Source organism: Ornithorhynchus anatinus, chromosome 1 (genome assembly GCF_004115215.2).
Source record: "Ornithorhynchus anatinus isolate Pmale09 chromosome 1, mOrnAna1.pri.v4, whole genome shotgun sequence".
In the NCBI taxonomy this organism is placed as follows: domain Eukaryota; kingdom Metazoa; phylum Chordata; class Mammalia; order Monotremata; family Ornithorhynchidae; genus Ornithorhynchus; species Ornithorhynchus anatinus.
Window position 1 is genome coordinate 38317804 of NC_041728.1, and position 21355 is coordinate 38339158.

General features: G+C 51.5%; 1 protein-coding gene across 1 annotated transcript in view; it reads left to right on the forward strand.

Annotated features, from left to right (window-relative positions):
- Nucleotides 1-21355, forward strand: part of YLPM1 (YLP motif containing 1) — a 61034-nt gene that overhangs the window by 23960 nt on the left and 15719 nt on the right. The window contains exons 7-17 of the mRNA XM_029058731.2: nt 7356-9473; nt 11543-11663; nt 14881-15283; nt 16110-16199; nt 16640-16829; nt 17334-17455; nt 18979-19133; nt 19453-19515; nt 19881-20000; nt 20636-20812; nt 20895-20978. Of these exons, the coding sequence (XP_028914564.1) occupies nt 7356-9473; nt 11543-11663; nt 14881-15283; nt 16110-16199; nt 16640-16829; nt 17334-17455; nt 18979-19133; nt 19453-19515; nt 19881-20000; nt 20636-20812; nt 20895-20978 (3643 nt within the window). The remainder of the gene's footprint in view (nt 1-7355; nt 9474-11542; nt 11664-14880; nt 15284-16109; nt 16200-16639; nt 16830-17333; nt 17456-18978; nt 19134-19452; nt 19516-19880; nt 20001-20635; nt 20813-20894; nt 20979-21355) is intronic.

A 21355-nucleotide genomic window follows, 5' to 3' on the forward strand; every position in this document is an offset into this window, starting at 1 on the left:
GCCGGACGGAGCGGGCGACTCCGGGACTCGCCGGGCCTTAAAATGCGATGACCATGATGCTCGGCCTCCGCGTGCGTTAGGAGACGACGGCGTCGAGGGGCCCCGGGGGCCGCGACGCCCGGCTCGGGACTCGACCGTCCCGGCCGCGCCGGGCTCGCCGAAACGGCCGTTGCTTGCCGTGGGGTCGGGCTTAAGGTCGGTGGCCCCCGGCGCTGTTTTCCCGTCGGCCCCCTCGCCTCCCCAGAAGGTTCCAAGGGAGCTGCTCCTTCCTTTCTAGAAGCAGCGTGGCTCAGTGGAAGGAGCCCGGGCTTGGGAGTCAGAGGTCATGGGTTCGAATCCCGGCTCTGCCACCTGTCAGCCGTGTGACTGTGGGCAAGTCACTTAACTTCTCTGTGCCTCAGTTCCCTCATCTGTAAAATGGGGATTAAGACTGTGAGCCTCACGTGGTCCGACCTGATTACCCTGTAACTACCCCAGCGCTTAGAACAGTGCTCTGCACATAGTAAGCGCTTAACAAGTACCGCCATTATTATCGGCAGCAGTCGGGCCCACGGCTGTCTCCTTGGCGGTTGAACCCCCTCCCCCCTGTTCACCTGAGGCACGGTATTGGTCGGAAGCTTATCGTGGCCGTGCCCTGAAAGCGGTTCCTCGCCCCCTCTTGCTTTCGGGGCGCCCGTCTCCGCCCGCCCGCCCGCAGCGGTTGCTCGGGTATCCTGCCGTCCCTTCTTCCCCACCGCCCGCCGAGCGGAGTCGAGCATCGTTTCGGTGCTAGGAGACTCGACTTGGTTCCGGTACGTGGCCGTCGGGGATCTCGTCCGGCCGCGTGACGTTGAGTCCGGCCCGTTAAACGTTGCCGATGGAGCTCCTGGAGCCAGGGGTGACCCCCGGGCGCGGTCCAGGACTCTGAGCCAGAGAGCAGCTTGGATGACCCTCCAGCTGGGTAGACCCTCGGCCTAGTCGGGAATCCGACGCCACGCTGCCGCCACCCCCCGTCCCCGCTCCCCTCCCCTAAGGACGCGTTGGCCTTCCGGATTCTATTTTCCTAACCTTGATCCCGCCGTCAAGCCGCGCACTGCCTAGGTAACGGAATGTCTTTAGCCTTCCGGTCAGCCCGTACCGCGCGGCCGACCGAGGAAACGGTGCACCATCGTTGGCTTGCCTTCTCGGCTGCGGTCACCCGGGTCCGATGATGCGCGAATGGCCGTCCCCGGGCCTCCGGGTGAGGCCCGGAGTCCGTGGAAGACTTTCCCGGGACCGCGAAAGCGTATTTTTGGCCGCCGCGTCCAGGTCTCCGGTCGCAAGCCTCCGGCGGGCCTGCGTAGAATAAGCGGAAGGGGACCGGAGCCCCCGCTGCCGCTCTCGGCAGACCCTCTCGGGGTGGTTTCCAGTGCCCACATGTGACCGGCGATGCCAGAGCTCTGGTCTATGGGAATCGTGTCACGCTCCCGGGCCTCTCCCTCCCGCTACTCCCCATCTGACGGGCGGCGGCCGAGCTCACGTCCAGCGCGCCGAGCTGTGTGGTCCCGGGAGAATTCGGTGGCCGCCGTCTCTTATAGGGAGCCGATCTGGGAATAGCAGACACCCTCCCCCGTGGTGGTGGGGATTACTCTAAAGCGTGGGAGACGTGAACTTGGAGCCTGCATACACTCTCACGGGAGCGGGGGAACGGCAGGCCTACGTCGCTCGATCGGTCCGTCGATCGTACTTACCGAGCGTCGGCTAAATGGTGAGCGATTAGGGGCCCGATCCCTGGCCGCCAGGACGGAGATGACCGGCATAAACAAACAGTGGTATTTATCGAGCGCACACCGGGTGCAGAGCACTGTAATGAGCGCTTGGGAGAGTGCAGTGCATTAGAGTTGGTAGACGTGATTCCTGCCCACAAAGAGCTTGTGGTCTACCGGGGGAGACAGGCGTTAAATTCCAGGGAGGGCAGAGAGAGTATAAGAATCGTAGAGCGGGAGTGCCGTAAGGTTGGGGTGAGCAGAGGATGTTTGAGGCCAGGGTAGAGAGATGAGCAGAGGCCTTTGGGACAGAGAAGCAGCGTGGCCTAGTGGAAAGAGCCCGGGCCCGGGAGGCAGAAGCCCTGGGTTCTAATCCCGGCTCCTCCACTTGTCCGCTGGGTGACCTTGGGTAAGTCGCTGGGCCTCATTTACCTCATCTGTAAAATGGGGATTGAGACTGTGAGCCCCCGGTGGGACGTGAACTAGGAATACATTATCTAGTATTTGCCCCACCACTCTGTACGGTGTCTGACACATAGGAAGCGCTTAACAAGTACCATTTTTTTTAAAAAGAGCTTGGAGGCAGCGGTGTCGAGAGGGTTAGACTGTTTAGGGGTAAAAGAAATTAGTGTACGTACAGTATTGTATCCTTTAGGGATTTTCAGGTAACTGAAGCGTAGAAGCGATGGAGCACCGAAGATGCGAATATCGTGGGTTGAAATTTTACTACGGTGTGTTTTTCTCTATTGTTCGAATCCCGGTTGTCATTCGAATCATTCGAAACAAAACCAAAAAACACCGCCATATCCCAACCAAGACATTCATTCATTCGGTTGTATTTATTGAGGGCTTACTGTGTGCGGAGCACTGTACTCAGCACTTGGAAGGTTCAATTTGGCAACAAATAGGGACAATCCCTACCCAACAACGGGCTCAATTAATGGCACTAACTCCGGTGTGATCTTTTCCCCTATCTTGAGTGTAAAGCCTAGTTTTTTCAAGATTTTAAAATATATTTGTTTCTGGCTCCCTGGAGGGAGGGCACTCTTACACGTCAGTGCTCGGCAGTAGGCCCTCAATAAATACTATTGATTAATTAAAGGGATGCAATCTAGGTCCCCTCGATAAATACTATTGATTAATTAAAGGGGTGGAATCCAGGTCTTCACGATATTCATTAAGTTAAGGCTCAAGGGTTATTGGGTCTGGAGAAGAGAAGGCCGCGGGGTCAACTGGGTTCCAATATACTTGATCCCTCAGGGTTACACTGGACAGTTTGGCTAGAAGACAGTGCCCAGTTAGGGAACGTGAAAACCCAAATGGCTTTTTCAGAATTGGCTAAATGCCTTCTCAGGCGTGAGAAGCAGCATGGCCTAATGGAGAGCGCAGGGACCTGGGAGTCGGACCTGGGTTCTAATCACGGCTCTGCCCATTGCTTGCTCTGTGTCCTCGACCAAGTCGCCTCACTCCTCTGGGCCTCAGTTTCCTCAACTCTAAAATGGGGTTACCTGTTCTCCCTCCTAGAGCTCCATGAAGGACAGAGACTGTGTCTGACGTAACTCCTACCCACTCCAGTGGTTAGAACAGTGTCAGCGCTTAGAACAGTGTTTGACACATAGGAAGCGCTAAACAAATACTATTTTTGTTTTTTTTAAAGAAGGGGAGCATTCTTTTGGCTACCTCAGAGCCCGTTGTGTCGGATACGTCACTAGTGTGATGTATGGGGCCACAGGCCCAGTGAGCATTGTAGTGTGAGTTCTTAACGTAACATCTTTAAGAACGCGAACCTCTGTGTTTAGGAGGCTTGGACGTCGTTTGTATGTAGATGGTGTAGGCAGGCAGTGGTTCTTATTGTCCTAAAAGGCGCAGGCTCAAGGAAGTGAGTTTGAAATGCAGACAGGTGAGAGTGCGGTGGTTCATAAAGAACTCGTTGGCTCTGAGCCCTTTAAACCCCAACTAACTTGAGAGGAAAATTGTAGTTTCATTCTCGGCAATCTTTCAGAAAAAAACCAAACACAAACAATGGTCCACCTTGCCCTCCGGAATCATTTCCAGCAACCCTGGAAGTGACCCGGAAACCAGGCCCGAGGGGAGGTCTGAGAAGGTACTTATCCACTTCTGGAGAAGCCATTTGGGTTGAATGGAGCCAAGGGAGGAAATACCATTGGGTGGTTTCTGCTCCCAGAAAATACCGAAAACAAGGAGACAGACGAAGCACAAAACAAATGCTTGATTATGAGGCTGAAGACTCGAGTTGGCAGAGAAGAGAGAGGGGCCGGATTTTTTTCCAGGAACATACTTTAAGAAGGAAGGACCCAGAGTTTGACTGGTTTTTCTGCTTTCAAAACAAGGCTGGGATTCAGGCCTGGGTCACGAGTTTGTGGCCGTGGAAGAAAAAGGGTGAAGGTATAAATGGTTCTGCAGAACTCTTTCAGGGGGGCAAATGATGGGGGCCTTCACGGAATTGGGAAATGTTAGTGCTTAGCGTCCGGTGGTTGCCCAGAGCCCCGTTTCATCAGCGGGTCTCCCCTCTTTCATCTCCTTGCCTTCATCATCCTTGAAGAGGCCTCGGGGATACTGCCAGCCCGTAGCCTCTGCCCCGTCTTCCAAGTGCCCTCTGTTTTTCCCTTCGATCAGAGCGGGGGTCTCGCCCCCCGACCGCAGCAGGAGGTAGACGTGGAAACCTGGCGTCTCCCGAAAAGCACCCCAAAAACGTGGGGTGGTGTTTTTCCCTTGGAAGAGAGCTTCGGCGGCTTGTGTCGCCTCTCCCCGCCCGAGACTGTTAGCGCCTCGTGTGCAGGGAACATGTCCGTCATCTCGGTTGAATTGTCCTCTCTTAGTGCCGTGCTTGGCTGCCGAAAAGGTTGACTGCGGGAGACAGACGCGGCAAACTGGTGCCTCCCCAAAACCACCCCAAAAAGGTGTGTTGTTTTTTTTTCTCTTGGGAAGAGCGCATCTGTTGCTCCATCCGGCCCGCTAGACGGTAAGCTCGTCGTGCGTAGGGTCTGCCGACTCGGTTACATCGTCCCCTCCTAGGCGCTCAGTATAGTACTCTGGACGCAGTAAGGGGTCAGAGCCCATCGATGGTTTGATTGACGGCTGTCCCGACTCCCTCCTGGCTAGGCCGAGGTGTGCGGGAACAGCTTAACCTCCTCCTTGATAGCGATAATAATAATAATCGTGAATTTGTTAAGCACTTCCTGTGGGCTAAGCACTGTACTGAACGCTAGGGTGGATAGGAAAATCAGGTCGGACACAATCCCTGACCCACACGGAGCTCACAGATCAGACCTCCTCTACACCCCACCTCTCCCCCTCGTCCTCCCTTCCTACTCCTTTGGTGTGGACGCTTTCCCGTCGGCCTCCCCCACTGCCATGGGCCTCTCCCCGTCGCTGGACTCTCGGCCAATCCAACCATCCGTTTATCTTACAGATGGGGATGGGATGGCGAGAGTGTGGATCTGGGAGTCGGGGGACCTTGAGGTCCGATGCCAGCTGGGCCACTGACCAGCTGTGGGACTCGGGACAATTCACCTAACCTCTCTGGGCCTCCGTTTTCTCGTCTGGGGGGCAGAGATCATAATGCTTGCCTCCCCCTAACTCCCAGGCTTGTTGCCGAAGGGCAAAATGAGATGAGTGGTGAGAGTGCCTTGGAAAATGGAAATGCTACGCAGAGTCAAAGATAATATTATGAGTTTAAAACGTGCAGGGGAAGCACTTGAGAATTAAGCGCTTTCTAGGGGTCAGGATTGTACTAAGCGTTGGCGTAGATACAAGCTGATCGGGGTTGGACACAGGCCCCGTCCCAAACGGGGCTCACAGTCTTCGTCCCCATTTTGCAGCTGAGGGAACTGAGGCCCAGAGGAGCGAAGTGGCTTGTCCAAGGTCACCGAATAATTGATCTCCAGAGATTCCTGTGGACTGCTGTTTTTCCGAGTAGAGCTGCGATACGAATGAAAAAGTGTTTGGGGGGAAAAAGGGGCGTGAGGCTTGGTTGTGATTGCACAAATAAGCCTTCCTGTCATTAGTGATGGATACTAAAGTACTGGTGCATAAATGTCTTCTTGTCTGCTGTGCGACCCTGGGCAAGTCAGTTAACTTCCCTGGGCCTCAGTTTCCTCATCGGTAAAATGGGGATTCAGGCTGTGAGTCCCGTGTGGAACGTGGAGTTCTCCCACCTTGATGAACTTGTAACTACCCCAGTGCTTAGGACAGGGCCTGGCAGGTAGTAAGTGCTGACCGCATACCGTTAAAAAAAAGAATCTTAACTTTGTGCCTATTTAACAGCCTGTTTTTTCAGAATATATTTTTGCCTATTTTCCGTATGCCGTCAACTCTAGTTGGGTCCGAACCGTCAGGGTTATGGAATTTTTTTGGAGTCCTAACAGCCGAAAGGGTATACGAACCCATAGGAAACCAGTCAGTCCATCAGTGGAATTTATTGAGCGTCAGTGGTATTTGAGCACTGATGGTGTGCAGGGCTCAGTACTGAGCGTCTGGGAGAGGGGCAGCACAACAGAGTGAGCAGACACCTTCCCTCCCCACAAGGAGCTTACAGTCCAGAAGGGGAGACAGTAAATCCGTTATGGATATGTACTTAAGTGCTGTGGGACTGAGGAGTGAATTAAGAGAGCAAATCCAAGTTGTAGTAATAATTTTTGGTATTCGTTAAGCGCTTACTAGGTGCCAAGCGCTGGGTAGATACAAGGTCATCAGGTTGTCCCACGTGGGACTCTCCATCTTAATCGCCATTTAATCCCCGAGTGTGAGGGTGATGCAGAAGGGAGTGGGAGAAGAAGAAAACCTTCGTAAGGCTTTGAAAGTGAGGAGAGTGACGGTCTGTTGAATCTGAAGGGGTTGGAAGCTTTAGATCAGAGAGAGGATGTGGGTAAGGAGTCAGCGGCGAGACAGACGGAATGGAGGCACAGTGAATAAATTGGCAGTAGAGATGCAAAGCTCACGGATTGGGTGTAGCGGGAAATCAGCGAGGTAAAGTTAGAGGGAACAAGCCGATCGAGTGCTTCGGAGCAGATGGTGAGGAATTTCTGTTCGCTGCACAGGTGGAAGTGAAATCACTGAAATCTCGGAAAATGGGGTGATGCAGACTGAGCGTTCTTTCTATGTTTTAGAAGAACGATCTGGGCAGCCAGTGTTTTAGAGATCTTTACTGTTCCAGAGCAACCAGTTAAATCACCTGGGCAAATGAATGTGGTCGAATGTCATTCTGAGAAATGTTTTCTGGTACCAAAAGCACGTATTCAAAATTTCTAACTTGGCTCCCTTGGCTCTGGGGCTTTATAACTAGCCTTTCTTGTCTGCCAAGTTCAAATGATTGCTGACTCTTTCTGCATGTCGTCGACTTAAAAGAAAAAAAAGAAAACTGTGGTTCTGTAGTAACTTACGTGAGCGATGGTTTAGCCCTTGACCTGGTTAGTATCATCCCTCCTGGAGCATCACTCCCCGAATTTAGATTGGGTCAGGGCTCTGCGCCCAGTAGGCGCTTCTTAAACGCTGTCCCAGGATCTTAGTCGAACCGTGGGTTCCAAGATCGATGTGCTTTCTGAGAAAATAAATGTTTCCGCTTTGGTTGTTTTTGAGTTCCATAAAACGTGTCACCTGCTTTCCTCGTAGATTTGATGGCCCTCGAGGAAGGGGGTTTGATAGATCCGAAGCCCCCCGGACCAGGTTTGAGGGACCGAGACAAAGAGGTCCTCATTTTGAGGGCCAGCGCCAGGACGGGCCCAGATCCCGATTCGAAGGTCACCAGCCGGAGGGTTCTTCAACCAAGAGGGGGGCAATTCCCCGCGGGCCAGCCTCTCAGTTTTACACTCCCTCAAACGCTGCCCAGGGACCTCGACAGAGCGGGCCGCAATGGAGGGGACCGCGATCCTCTTTCGGACAGCAGACCCAAGGGGATTCCTTTTCGGGAAACCAAGACTCCTACAAAGACCCCGCTGGCGGTCTGCATAAGGGCAATAAGATGCAGCCACCTCCCTTTTCTCTGGGGGGAGAGGCGAAGGATTCCACGTCGATTCACCCAGACGAGGACCCCGACGACGCCCAGGAAGATCCGTCTCAGACCGACGTCCACCCGGGGCTTTCCGAGTCTTCCGGTTGGAACCGGAATTCTCAGACTATGGAGAAGCGGATGGATAAGGCCAACGCCGCTCCCGCGCAGTCGCCTTTCCAGTCACGATCGGGGACGATGGAAGGCGGAGGAGCGTCGGCGCTGACCGGAGGTAACGACCTGAAGTCTCTGGATGCTAGCCTGTCCCATTCAGAAAGCAACCAGGACAAAGGGCCGACTAGGCCAGAGAACAAAGACGGCAGGTTCGACAGCAGTCGGGGCAGGGGTGCGTCTTACCGAGGTAGAGGCCAAGGCAGGATGGAGGACATGAGGGACAAGGGGCTAGCCAGCAGAGGGAGAGGACTGATCAGACCTCCCATCGGCCGGGGCCAAGGGATGGGTAGGCCAGAAGACAACCGGGACAAGATGATGGGCCGGCGGGAAGACGGCCGGGAGAAGATGATGGGCCGCCGAGAAGATGGCCGGGAGATGATGATGATGGGCAGGCGGTCGGATGACCGCGACCGGGGGCCGATGAGGCCGGGCGGCGGGCGGGACAAAGGGATGGGCTGTCCTGTGGGTGGCCCGGACAGGGGGAGGCCCAGTAGCCGGGAGAGGGGGCCTCCCCAGAGAGCCGGCAGCCAGGAGAGAGGTCCACCGCTCCGTAGGGCCGGGAGCCGAGAGAGGGGGACTCCCCGGCGAGCCGGGAGCCGAGAGAGGGGACCGCCCCGGAGGGCGGGCAGCCGGGAGAGGGGATCGGGCAGACCCGAATTTGGCCGGGATAAGGGCCCGCTCAGATCGGAATCGGGTGTGGATAGATCCATCTCCCCCTATCACCGGGATGAGCAGTCCAGGCCTTCCTGGAACCACGGGGACGAGCGGAGACGGGAGGAGTTTCCACCGGATGGCCGGAGCGGCCCTCCCCTGGAGAGGGAGAGACTCGACGACTGGGATAGAGAGCAGTACTGGGGAGACTACGAGCCCGACTTCCGGGACGATACGCTAGACCCGTACGGTAGGGAGGAGAGGTTTCCGCCGCCTCGATCCCACGACGGCGACCGGCACGGCCCTTGGTGGGACGACTGGGAGAGGGAGAGGGATGTGGATCGGGAGATGGACCGAGACGTAGACAGGGACTTGAGCAGGGATGTGGACCGGATGGGAAGGCATCAAGATATGTACGATGGAGAAATGGATCACGAATGGGACCGAGATTACGCGAGGCCTTTGGACGACCAAGATTCGCAGTACCACGATCGGGAGATCCCGCCTCTGTCATCCCTGCCTCCCCTCCCGCCCCTGGATAGATACCGGGAAGACAGGTGGAGGGACGACAGAGATCGGGACCACGGCTACGACCGGGACGTCCGGGACCGGGGCGAGTTGAGAGACCGAGACTATCCGGAGAGGGGAGATACGTGGCGAGAGAAGCGAGACTATGTCCCCGACAGAATGGACTGGGAGAGAGAACGGCTGTCCGAACGGTGGTTCTCACCTGAGGCGGACCGTCACTCGCCTCTGGCCGATCACATGGATTCCATTCCCCCGCCGTCGCATTCGTCCGACATGCTGGGGTCGCACGCCAACCTGGACTCCGAACAGTCCCTTGGCGGGGTAATGGTCCTTAGTCAGAGGCAGCATGAGATTATCTTGAAAGCTGCCCAGGAACTGAAAATGCTCCGGTAAGTAGGGTGTTTTCCGTTTTTTCTGTGAGATAGCCTGCGACTGTTCTTTAATAATGATAATGATAATAAATTATGGTACTTGTTAAGCGCTTCCTAGGTGCCGAGCACTGTTCGAAGCGCCGGGGTGGATAAAAGTCTTTCCGGTTGGACAGTCCCTGTCCCACCTGGGGCTCACGCTCTTAATCCCCATTTTGCGGATGAGGTAACTGAGGCCTGGAAAAGTTTAGTGACTTGTCCCAGGTCACACAGCAGATGTCTGGCGGAGCCGGGATTAGAACCCAGGTCCTTCTGACTCCCAGGCCCTTGCTCTCCTCACTAAATCACCCTGCACCTCAGGATGGAGTGAAATATTGCGACAGGATTGTTCTAATTCCCATTCTGATCAACTCATTTCTTTTCCCCTTTTGACCATGGGGAATAGTTGGAATTTTGAATAGTTATGGTATTGGTTAAGTGATTAAGATGTGCCAAGCACTGTTCTAAGCGCTGCGCGGTAGGTCTCTCCCATAAGGTGTCTTCTTTCATTCTTCATTTTGGGTCGAGGGCGGGTATTTACTTGAGATCCGTGCAGGTCAGATGCCTGAAAAATAAAAACAGTTGTTTCCTGGCCTTCATGGGCATTTTTGGTTTACAAACTCTGGACGTCCGTAATTCTCGAGAATGCCCCGTTTTCTTAATAGTGCCCGGGTTGGATTCAATCCTCTTATCGTTGCCGACGAATCCCGTGTGAAGGAAGACTCGGCACAGCTCACAGGCCCGCAGATATTCCAACTTGACCCTTTGTGCTGTCCAGATAGACGGCAGTCAGTCGTATTTATTGAGTGCTTCCTGCATGCAGAGCACTTGGGAGAGGACAGTAGAACAGATACATTCCCTGCCCATGACGAGCTTACGGTTTCGAGTCAGTCTACGGTCTGGGAGTCGGAAGGACCAGGTGTTATTATCGGGAAAGTTCCCTAATCCCCTAACCCCACTCTGCCCAAAATGCAGAGGGAAACCACACGTTCTGGAGGAACTGAGGATCCTTGCAACATTTCATCTTTTCGTCAGCTCTCTGTACTTTGAGAGGGCTATCATTTCCACGCTTGCAGTCAGAATCGGAAATAAAATCCATTTGCGTCGAATCCCGCTCCGGTTCTAGTTGCAGAAAAACATTTTATTTCCTCAAGTGCTCTTAAGCGGTTGTTGCAGTAGGAAGTTAGGATTCAAGGGGAATATCAAGCTGCTTGCACACACACACTCTTCGACATCAGTGGGGCTTTCTTTGAGCATAAAGGAGAAGTGTGTTTGTGCTCCTGACACTTCTCTGAATTAACTATTCAATTCTCGGATGTTCCAGTATATGGCATCTTACATACGGCTTGTCAGCTGTGTTCTGCCAGGTCCTGAGGTGAAATGCAAACCGCCACCCAAAAAGGGAATATAAAGATGATAGAAAATTACTAAAAGTGAAAATATGAGTCTGCCCAGAAATCCCCATTCACCCTCTAAAAAAAGATGTCAGTCTCAAGATATGGTTCAGATTCAGTTTTCTTCTCCAGCCTAGAACATTAGGTGTTTAATTCAATGGACCGAAAGCATTTAGTCTGTTTGAATAGATATAATAGGTATTACGTGACTGGGCAAGTCACTTAACTTCTCGGTGCCTCAGTTACCTCACCTGTAAAATAGGGATTAAGACTGTGAGCCTCGCGTGGGACAACCTGGTTACCCTGTATCTACACCGGCTCTTAGAACAGTGCTCGGCACATAGTAAGCGCTTAACAAATGCCAACATTATTATTATTTTGACCTCTTTGGGTTTTTGGGAGGGCAGATGGTATTCTAACTGTAACTCTGCCTTGCAAATAGAATTACTATATGAACTCCAGTTGGGGTGTAAATTTGAGGGGCCCTCCTTATATTATAAGGTAGGACCCACCTTACCCACACTTTTCTGTTTCCCAAGTGCGGGCACACCCTTTTAATCCTTGTAAAGTTTGGAGTCTTCTTGAGAATTGTGCTGGAAATCTTGCAGAGATATATCATTGTTCCTCAAAAGGTGATTCTCTGATTTTTGTCTAAAGAGAACAGAAAGAACAACTTCAGAAGTTGAAAGACTTTGTCCCGGAGCCCCAGATGCCCGAGATTCCTCCGCAAGAAGCTTCGAGATTGCAGAATACGTCCTCAAGATCTGGCATTTACCAGGTACATATAAACGGTGCTCAAGAGAGTAAGCACATCTGACTGTTAGCCATTGAGCTGCGCTTCTCACTGGCGAGTCGATTCGGCTCGGACTAGCTAAAGGCACAAGGCCCAGAGGCAACTTTTTAATTTTAATTTTTGTTCCCTTCAGTAAACTCAGTGAGAATGCACATAAGTTCCCGAGGAAGCGAAGTTCTGTACTGTCAATTTCTGTCAGCTTGTCGGATGATATGGCAGGTCCCACTCTCCTCAGGGTCATTTGACCTCCCCAGGCAAGAGTTGTGGATCCCATTGGCCATCTGGGGGATTTTTTTTTTTTAATCCCTCATCTGATTTTCTGTCGACTAAAGAAGAGGTCTTTTTTTAGCTACGCAGGTAGGCTCGTGTTGTTCTGAAGCAACAGTCGAAAACCAAAACAGCATCCCTAAAACTCGACTCTTTGAAAACTCGGTAATGGTAGAGCAGAAAAGGCAAACCAGACGCCAAGCCTACCCTGTTTCCCCATTTATTTTTCAGGCCGGAGCGTCCCTAATACTCCAGCCGGGAAATAAATGCTCTCCTACCGTTTGGTGTGGCCGCCCCTTTAATTAATCCATCGATCAGTCAGTGGTATTTACTGAGCACTTACTGTCTGCACAGCGTTGTTGGGAGAGTTACAGAACAACAGAATTAACAGACACATTCCCTGCCCTTAATGAACTTAACGGTCTAGAGGGGGAGACGGACATTAACGTGGATAAGTTAAATTTAAAATGTCATCCGGCGGGTGGGCAAGTGCTCTGTGGGATGGATGGAACCGGACACCTCGGGACTCCTTAGCCCCACCCCAATATTGGCGGCCCTTTTCCACAGACGTTATGAAAGCGCGTGGCCGAAGAGAAGGATGTTTCATCGCTTTCCCAACAGAGTGGGAACGGGGGATTCCTGCCATTTTTGAATTTGTGTAGAGAAGCAGCGTGGTTCAGTGGATAACGCATGAGTCTGGGAGTCCGAAGGACCTGGATTCTAATCCCGGCTCCGCTACTTGTCTTCTGTGGAATCGTGGGCAAGCCGCTGGCCTTCTCTGGGTCTCAGTTCCCTCATTTGTAAAATGGGGATTAAGACTGTGAACCCCATGTGGGAAATGGACTGTGTCCAACCTGATTAGTTTGTATCTTCCCCAGCCTGTGTATGGTGCTTGACACATAGTAAGTGCCTTAAAAAAGTACCTTAAAAAAGTACCTTAAAAAAAAATCACAGTCAGAAAACATCCTAGAGGTCCTAACGGATGTTCCCAGTTCACTCTAGACTGTGAGCTGTTGTGGGCAGGAAATGTCACTGTTTATTGTTGTACTGTACTTTCCCAAGCGCTCAGTACAGTGCTCTGCACACAATAAGTGCTCAATAAATACAATCGAACGAGTGAATGCATGAAAAAATTTAGCGATAACTGCCCTCAATTCCAGTTTCACATGCCGCATATTAAGGCCCAGGGTTTTTGCTGTATCTTTCATCTGTACACAAAATGTTGGTCCTAGCACAAGTAAATACTTTTGCCTTCAAATACGTCTGAAGTCTAAAATAATGCAGTAAAATGTAAACCAGAGACCCCGCGTGGGGTTGCCGTAGTCATTTAAGGGCCAAGAAATTTGTTTTTGCTTCTCTACTGCAAATGGGTCTGGATTTTGTTTTCTCCTCTGTTTTCCCAAGATGTTGCTTTTCTTCGAGTTACGAGTCTTGGCCCTGAAACGAGGCTGAACCTTAATCTTTAACAGCAGTTAGAAGAAGTGAGACTTCACATATTTGTTTGAATGGAGAGTAGTATTTTGGAAAGAGTCTCTAATTCATCTTCAATCACTCTGGTTTTCATTTAGCTTGGATTAGCGAACCAACTGTCAGGAAGTAGTAATTTCGAGCCCTTTCTCACCTGAACAGAAAAGATTGGGGTTACCTAAGGGGAGCTGAGAGAAAAAATTCTTCAAGACTTTCTGTGCTGATTTCTAGTACCTCCTGAAAGGACAAGAACATGGGTTGAACTAGCCTTACAACTGGGAAACGAAAAAAAGAATCTCTTTATCCGCCACCGTTCTAACCCCTTATGTAAAGGACTTTGCATCCAGCTGTGTGACAGTCAGTCCAAAGACCCAAAGGGTCCATTAATTGAAAAGGTTAAAGTTGAAGTTCAGTCCAGAGGCCTCACTGGGATGAAGGCTGGGAGTCGAGCCAGGGTTAAGACTGAGGTTTTACCCTTTGGGGAAGCAGCGAGGCCTAGTAGAGCAAGGACCTGGGTTCTGCTACTGGCTCCGTCGCTTGTCTGCTGCGTGACCTTGGGCAAGTCACTTCACTTCTCTGTGCCTAAAATGGGGATAAGACTGTGATCCCCATGTGGGATATGGACTGTGTCCAACTGATTACCTTATATCTACCCCAGTGCTTAGAGCAGTGTCTGGCATATAATAAGCGCTTAGCAAATATTTAAATAAACAGAAAAAACCCCTAATAATAATTACGGTATTTGTTAAGCGCTTACTTTGTGCCAAGCACTATTCTAAGCACTGAGGTCTGGATTGAAACGAGAGATGAATCGATAAGCGGCCAGTGAGTGGTTTGTGATGCTCGGTACCTAGTCACGATTGGGTACTTGGTTTTTGCAGTCAAGTAGCTAAATACTGACAATCCTGACTCAGTCAAGCAGTGGTACTTAAATAGGCGCTTACTATGTGCGGAGCACTGTTCTAATCACTTGGAAGTAGCAGAAGCGTTCCCTCCCCGTAACGAGCTTGCAGCGTAGAGGAGTCTCTACTCTGCAGGAGTAATTCCACCGTCTCCCAGCCCTTCATGGCTCCCTCGCTCAGGCATGCGAAATGAGTAGCCGCTCTGGCCCGGGGCCTCTACCTTTGGGTGAGGAGCACTGGAGAGGAAACATGGAAACCCCTGCTTTGGGTCAATCTGTAGAGGTAGAGCGGGGGCCGATTCCCTCACTATGCTAGCCTTTCGAAAGCCTCCCCGACTAGTGAAGTCTGGGTACCACGACAGCCAGAAGGAAAACAGCAGAGCCTCTTGGAAATTTAGAGAAGGTGTAGTCCTGCTCGCTCTTCGGTTCACTTGACCGGATTTAATCGATTGATTTAAAGTGTCCAGCACCCTCCCACCCACAAACCACGGCCCTCACGTTCGGGGGCAAAAGCGTCGTGGTCTCGGGCGGATTTTCCCGTTGAATGACTCTTGCGTTGTTTTCAAGCCCCCAGGGTCGTACAGACCTTCCCCTCCAGTGGGGAAGCCGTCCGCTCCCATGATGAGGCAGTCAGCTCCAGGAGCGAGGTCCTCCATCCCCCTCACCAGGCCCCCGCCCATGTCGGCACCGCCTCCGTCCACAGCCATGAAACCGTCCCCTTCTTCGATGGAGCAGGAACGGTGGGACGAAGATTCTTTCCACGGGCTGTGGGATACCAGCGAGGAGAAAGGCCTGGCCTCAGAGTACGAGCCAGAAACAGGGCCCCCGCCTTCGATTCTAATGAAGACCCAAGCACCGCCGCCCCCCGTCCACTCCTCCATTCCACCCCCTGGCTCGATGCCGCTAATGATGCCAACGATCTCCAAACCACCTCCCGTCCAGCAGACCGTGGACTATGGCCACGGGCGGGGTGAGTGACGGTTGCCGGCCTGGGTTCTCTGGACTCCGGGCCTTTTCGCGTAGGAGCGACCTCCATCTCTGAGGCGAGGGTCTCGAGGTCCTCGCCCATGAAGGGGTTTATTCCCCTTCGTCCGTCCTAAAGTCTTTACCGTCTTTCCACGAGCCTTGCGGAGAATTAGCAGGAAAGACCTGAGCTCTAAGGAGAGAGACACAGAAAGGGCTAAAAGTGAAATAGGAGACTCTTTTCGTCTTCCGTCACTGCTGTTACTTTCTCTGCTCTGGGCTCTTAGCGGCTGCTAACACCCTCAAAGATTCCAAGGCCAAAAGCAGCATGTTTCCAGGCCCTCCTGACTTTGACGCCTCCCCAGACGGTTCTGTTCTTGTAGGAGATGAGGCTAAGGCTCGTTGGGCGGAAGCGGGCCAGGGCAGCCGGGAAGGAGGGGCCGCCTCAGTTCTGCCTCACCTTGCCTTGAGGCGGCCGAATTTTCTAGAAATCCGGGAGAATGCGACTTCTGAAGTCAAATCTCCAGGACACCTTCCCCCGATTAGTACCTCTTCTCCCCTGCTTTCATCCTTTCAACTCACCACCCCAGCACGTAGCATTTGTGTCCATAAGCACTCATTCCCCAACTTATTCACTTTCCTGTTTCCTATCTGTCAGTTATTTTCATGCCCGTTTCCCGCCCTGGGTGGTTGAGTTTCTCAAAGGCAGGGATCGGGTCCACTAACACTGTTGCGCTCTCCCAGATCCTCAGTACAGTGTTCTGCACGCAGAAGGTTCTCCGTAAGTACCCTTGAACGATTGTTACCATTTTCCTTATGACTTGGTTTCTCAGACATATCCACCAGTAAAGTTGAGCAGATTCCCTATGGTGAAAGAATCACTCTCCGCCAAGACCCACTTCCAGAAAGATCATATGAGCCAGGTAGGCATTGTCCTTGATGATGATGATGGTATTTGTTAAGCGCTTACTATGTTCTGAGTGCTGGATTGAAACCTGTTCAGATCTATGGATTACTTAGACACCTTTAGTGAGCGGACTATTACATTCCCTATAGCTGGATCGCCCTTGGAAACAACTAAGATGGCATCACATTTGGCTTTAAAGCAGTAAATTTGTGTGGTAAAAAAAAGAGAACTGTCGGTCATTCAGTTCCCTAACCTTTAGTTCTGGGGTCATTTCAGATTTATGTTGATTTCATGTTTGTATTTTAGACAGTGAACTTGTCTCTAGACTGTAAGCTCGTGGTGGGCAGGTATCGTGTCTCCCAGGTCGGTTGTATTGTACCCTCGCAAGCGCTTAGTGCAGTGCTTTGCACACGGTAAGCACTCAGTAAATACCACCGATGGATTGTATTTTCCCAGAGCATCCTAGCCAACGTGATCGCTACGAAAGAGATCGGGAGCGCGAGCCCTACTTTGATCGGCAGAGCAACGTGATGACGGACCACCGGGATTTCAAAAGAGAGCGGGACATGCATCGAGACCGAGACCGCGCTGTCGTCGACTATGACCGGGAACGATTCGACAGGGATCGTCGTCCTCGGGAAGACAGGTGTGGTCCAGGGAGCCCTTTCCGCTTTCCATCCAAGTATCACGTGCATTCACTGCGCCCAGAATGCACCTAAGGTCGAGAGGTTCTCTAGGTGGGCTAAAAGAAGGCTCTCTCTGTTACCATTGTCACAGTGATTCAGGAGAGCAAATTGGTGGACCCGTTTTCTTCTGGGTGTAGATGCTTGTGTCCTTAACTGTATTAGGGCCAGTAAGGGTTATTTCCCTTGGAGGGAATTGGGAAATTAAGGCAGGGATCAAAGCTGTTTTGGGGCAGGTGATCATTTTTGCGGCATTGAAGGTTTTTTTGAGGGGGGCGGGCGCAGAGGGGAGATTTGAGCTCCTCTCCGGGTCGGTCTACATAATGTGTAGAAATTAAATCTTAAACGTTAAGTCTGTGGAGAATGGCACAGCACCAATTAGGAAGTGCATTGACCGTTCACTTTGAAAGTCAGAGATCGCCACAAATTGTTCATTCTTTAAAAAGGTATCCCCCGTTCCCTTCCAGAACACAGTCCTACCGTGACAAAAAAGACCATTCTTCTTCAAGGCGGGGAGGCTTCGAGCGGCCACCATATGAACGGAAATCAGACCGACCGGCCTATGACCATGGACCGTCCATGTTTGGAGGTATAGAAATATCAGTTACCCTCAAAAAGGCAAATACTGAGAATGTGAACCTGAAGAATAACCCAACTAGTTTGCCTGGGTTTCCCTGACATTAAAAAGGAAACCAGTTGCAGTGATTTTCAAGATTTAAAAAAACAAACTAGAAAGCGAGTTTAAGTAATGTGGCGACCCTGATAAGTGTCAGAAAATGTGACTCTTCTTCACATTTGTTCACTTTTTTTTATGGTGTTTGTTAAAACGCCTCCTACATGCCAGATGCTGTACTGAGCGCTGGGGTAGACTGAGCACTGGGGTAGATAAAACTTAATCATTTTGGGCACAGTCCATGTTCCACATGGTGTTCCCAGTTTTAATCCCCATTTTGCACATGTGGAAACTGAGGCACAGAAAAGTCAAGTGACTTGCCCAAGGGCCCACAGTAGCCACGTGGCGGAAACGGGATTGGAACCCAGATCCTTCCGATTCCCAGGCCCGTGCTCCATCCACTAGGCAACTCTGCTTCACTTCAAGTTTTACCCCTGGAGAGCTTGAAATAAGCTTTATAACACCTCTTCACCTTCCACCAAGACCTTCCACAACCTTCTTGAATTTTCTTGAATTCAGCATTCATTCATTCATCCAATAGTATTTATTGAGCGCTTACTATGTGCAGAGCACTGTACTAAGCGCTTGGAATGTACAAATCGGCAACAGAGACAGTCCCTGTCCTTTGATGGGCTTACAGTCTAATCGGGGGAGACAGGCAGACAAGAACAGTGGCAATAAATAGAGTCAAGGGGAAGAACATCTCATAAAAACAATGGCAAATGAATAGAATCAGGGTGATGTACATCTCATTAAACAAAATAAATAGGGTGATGAAGAGATATACAGTGGAGCAGACGAGTACAGTGCTGAGGGGGTGGGATGGGGGAGGGGGAGGAGGAGAGGGAAATGGGGGAGAAGAGGGGGAAAGGGGGGAGAAGAGTATCAAGGAAGCCATGTGCTGGTTCAGTGGTTTTGAAGCCATCTTCCCCCCAGACCCTTATTTCCCGGTGAAACAATTATTGATTCAACCCAATGTGGCGGAAACCCGGGAGTTTGCAGGAATACACCCACCGACATCTGAGGAAGAATGTAGGGACGGGCTGCAGTTGCTCGTCAGATTAGCTGAGGGTCTTGTAAAGGAAATAAGATTCTCATCCCTGCATAGGGTAAACCGGAAATTTGAGACAACTGGTTAGGCCTACCGTCCCCGGCTTTTATTAAAGGACGAGGCCGCGTCCTGTTTCTTTGAGCCTGGTTACCCTTTTACAGGTCAGTTCAAGTAAGTGACTATCCAGGAGCCTTTTGGGTTTCTACGACTACTGCTCATTTTGCCCCCACCCTCACACCCCCTTTAAAACCTCCGACACGTTCCTTGCAAGTGGAGTGGAATCCACTGATGTGGAAGGGGCGTGTTTGAGACCACTGGCCCTGATCAGACGCGAGAGAATTAAATTCGTTTACTGGCCTGTGATGACAAGCAACTTTGGGGGTTTTAGGAGATCGGAGAAATTACCCCGAGGAGCGGATGCCACTCTCTGCGCCACCGTTAAGCCACCAGCCCCCTCCTGCCCCAAGAGTAGAGAAGAAGCCGGAATCAAAGAACGTGGATGATCTCCTGAAGCCGCCGGGCCGTGACAGCAGACCCGAAAGGGTGAGGAGAATGGCGTTTCTAGTTGCCCCGTGAACCCTGTACCGTATTTATCATCTTGAAAGCCACACAAAAAGGTTGTTGGGCCAAGATTTTTAAATGGGCGGAGGGGAGAAGACTTAAAAAGATTGGTTGTCTACATGATTTCCTGTTTCAAACCTGAGGTGGGGAGGGGAGCAAGAGGTCGTGTCTATGCATGCAGCCTCAGGATCGGATTGACTTCTGCTGATGGTAAAAAAAAAAACCCAAACAAACCCTTTGCCCAAAAATGCTGCCGTGACAGTAAAGAGCTTCAGCTGTCCCCATATGCTCTGTGTTTCAGATCGTGGTCATCATGAGGGGGTTACCTGGTAGCGGGAAGACCCACGTGGCAAAACTTATCCGAGTAAGTACCGAGAAGGAGATGGTCTGGTAGTTGCTTTTTCGCGTCTTCTCTCCTCTTCGGCCTGGTGGTTTTCTGAGTCGAGAGTTTCTCACCCGTCGCTCTGTAGTAGAGTCACTTATTTCACTGGAAGCGCTGGACTGCTGGACGGCAGTCTCCACCGTAAATCGGTTTGATCTGGGTGCCCAACTAACTTTGATATCCTCTGAGACTAATGAAACAGGTGCTGGAATAACTGAACACGAAGAAGGTGATGGGGCTCCCGGAACACACAAATATTTCATGTCCCAGAACGAGCAACTCGGTGCGTCTTGTGAGGCAGCTTTGTCGACGAGGGTACAAACTGTTCTCAATTGTTCGATTCTCAGGATAAGGAGGTAGAGTGTGGGGGACCCGCACCCAGAGTCCTCAGCCTGGATGATTATTTCATCACCGAAGTGGAAAAAGAAGAGAGAGACCCAGATTCTGGAAGGAAGGTGAAAAAGAAGGTATGGTGCACAGTTGCGATTCGGCCGGAGTAGGGCTCTGATTTGCAGGGTATTTGTTCAGCGCTATCTGTCCGCCACTGTACTAACCTCTGGGGTAGATGTGATACAAGATGATCGAGTTGGACGCAGGCCTTTGCCCACCAAAGAGTCACAGTCTTACTCCTCATTTTACGGATAAGGGAACGGAGGTGCAGAGGGGTTGTGACTTCTTTATGGTATTTGTTAAGCGCTTATTATGTTCCAGGCACTAGACTAAGTTCCGGGATAGATAGCCGCAAGATAATGGAGTTGGAAACAGGTCCCGTCCCACACGGAACTCACCGTCTTAATCTCCCTTTTACACATGAGGGAATGGAGGCGCAGAAAAGTTTACACAGCAGGCAGGTGGCAGAGCCGGTATCAGAATCCCGGTCCTCTGACTCCCCGGCCCTTGCTGTTTCCACTAGGCCTCGCTGCTTCTCAGCTCCTCTTCTAGAGGGGGAGCCAAGAACTGTGTCCCTTTCTGGGCAAAGTTTTGGCCTCAAGGGCGGAGAAGAGTCTGTAGCCCGCCATATGCCTTTGACACCTCAGGGCGTCGGGTGGCAGGTCAAGAGCCACTCGCAGTCCGCCCTAATCTCCTTTGTTCCTGTGATCAGGTGATGGAATATGAGTACGAAGCGGACATGGAAGAGACGTATCGCACCAGCATGTTCAAAACCTTCAAAAAGACCTTGGATGACGGCTTCTTCCCCTTCATCATACTGGATGCCATTAATGATCGAGTGAGGCACTTTGACCAGTTCTGGAGTGCGGCCAAAACGAAAGGTTTCGAGGTAAGGAGGCTCCCAGCTTCTCAAGGCCGGTCACGTGATTTCCGAGATGTGGCCTAAACTGGGGCTCCTCCTTTTCGTCTAGGTCTATTTAGCCGAAATGAGCGCAGACCACCAGACCTGTGGCAAACGGAACATCCATGGGCGCAAACTGAAAGAAATCAATAAGGTGACTATTTAGAAATGGGATGTCAAAGGGCAGCAGGAAATTAGATGGATCTGAAGTTGGAGTCGGTAGTCCAGCAGGTCACGGTAAGATGAAGTCGGCGTCGTCAGTGTTTCCGCTGATCACGGTAAGATAGCATCTCCCTTTAGAAGCGAAGCCATTTCTCTTGGTTTGTAAGATGTGTGGCTTCCGTTTCTCAGTAAGAGGGGTGCAGGGATAGTTCCTGACATTGACCCACCAGAAACTTAACGAGTGGCTTCGGAAGCCATCGGTTAGACGGCCGGAAGCCCGAGTCTTAGACTTCTTTGCAGAGTCTCGATGGGCTTTTCCAAGGCCGGACTGTCTTTGAGTTGGCCATCCAGTGTCTCAGGAGGTGACAA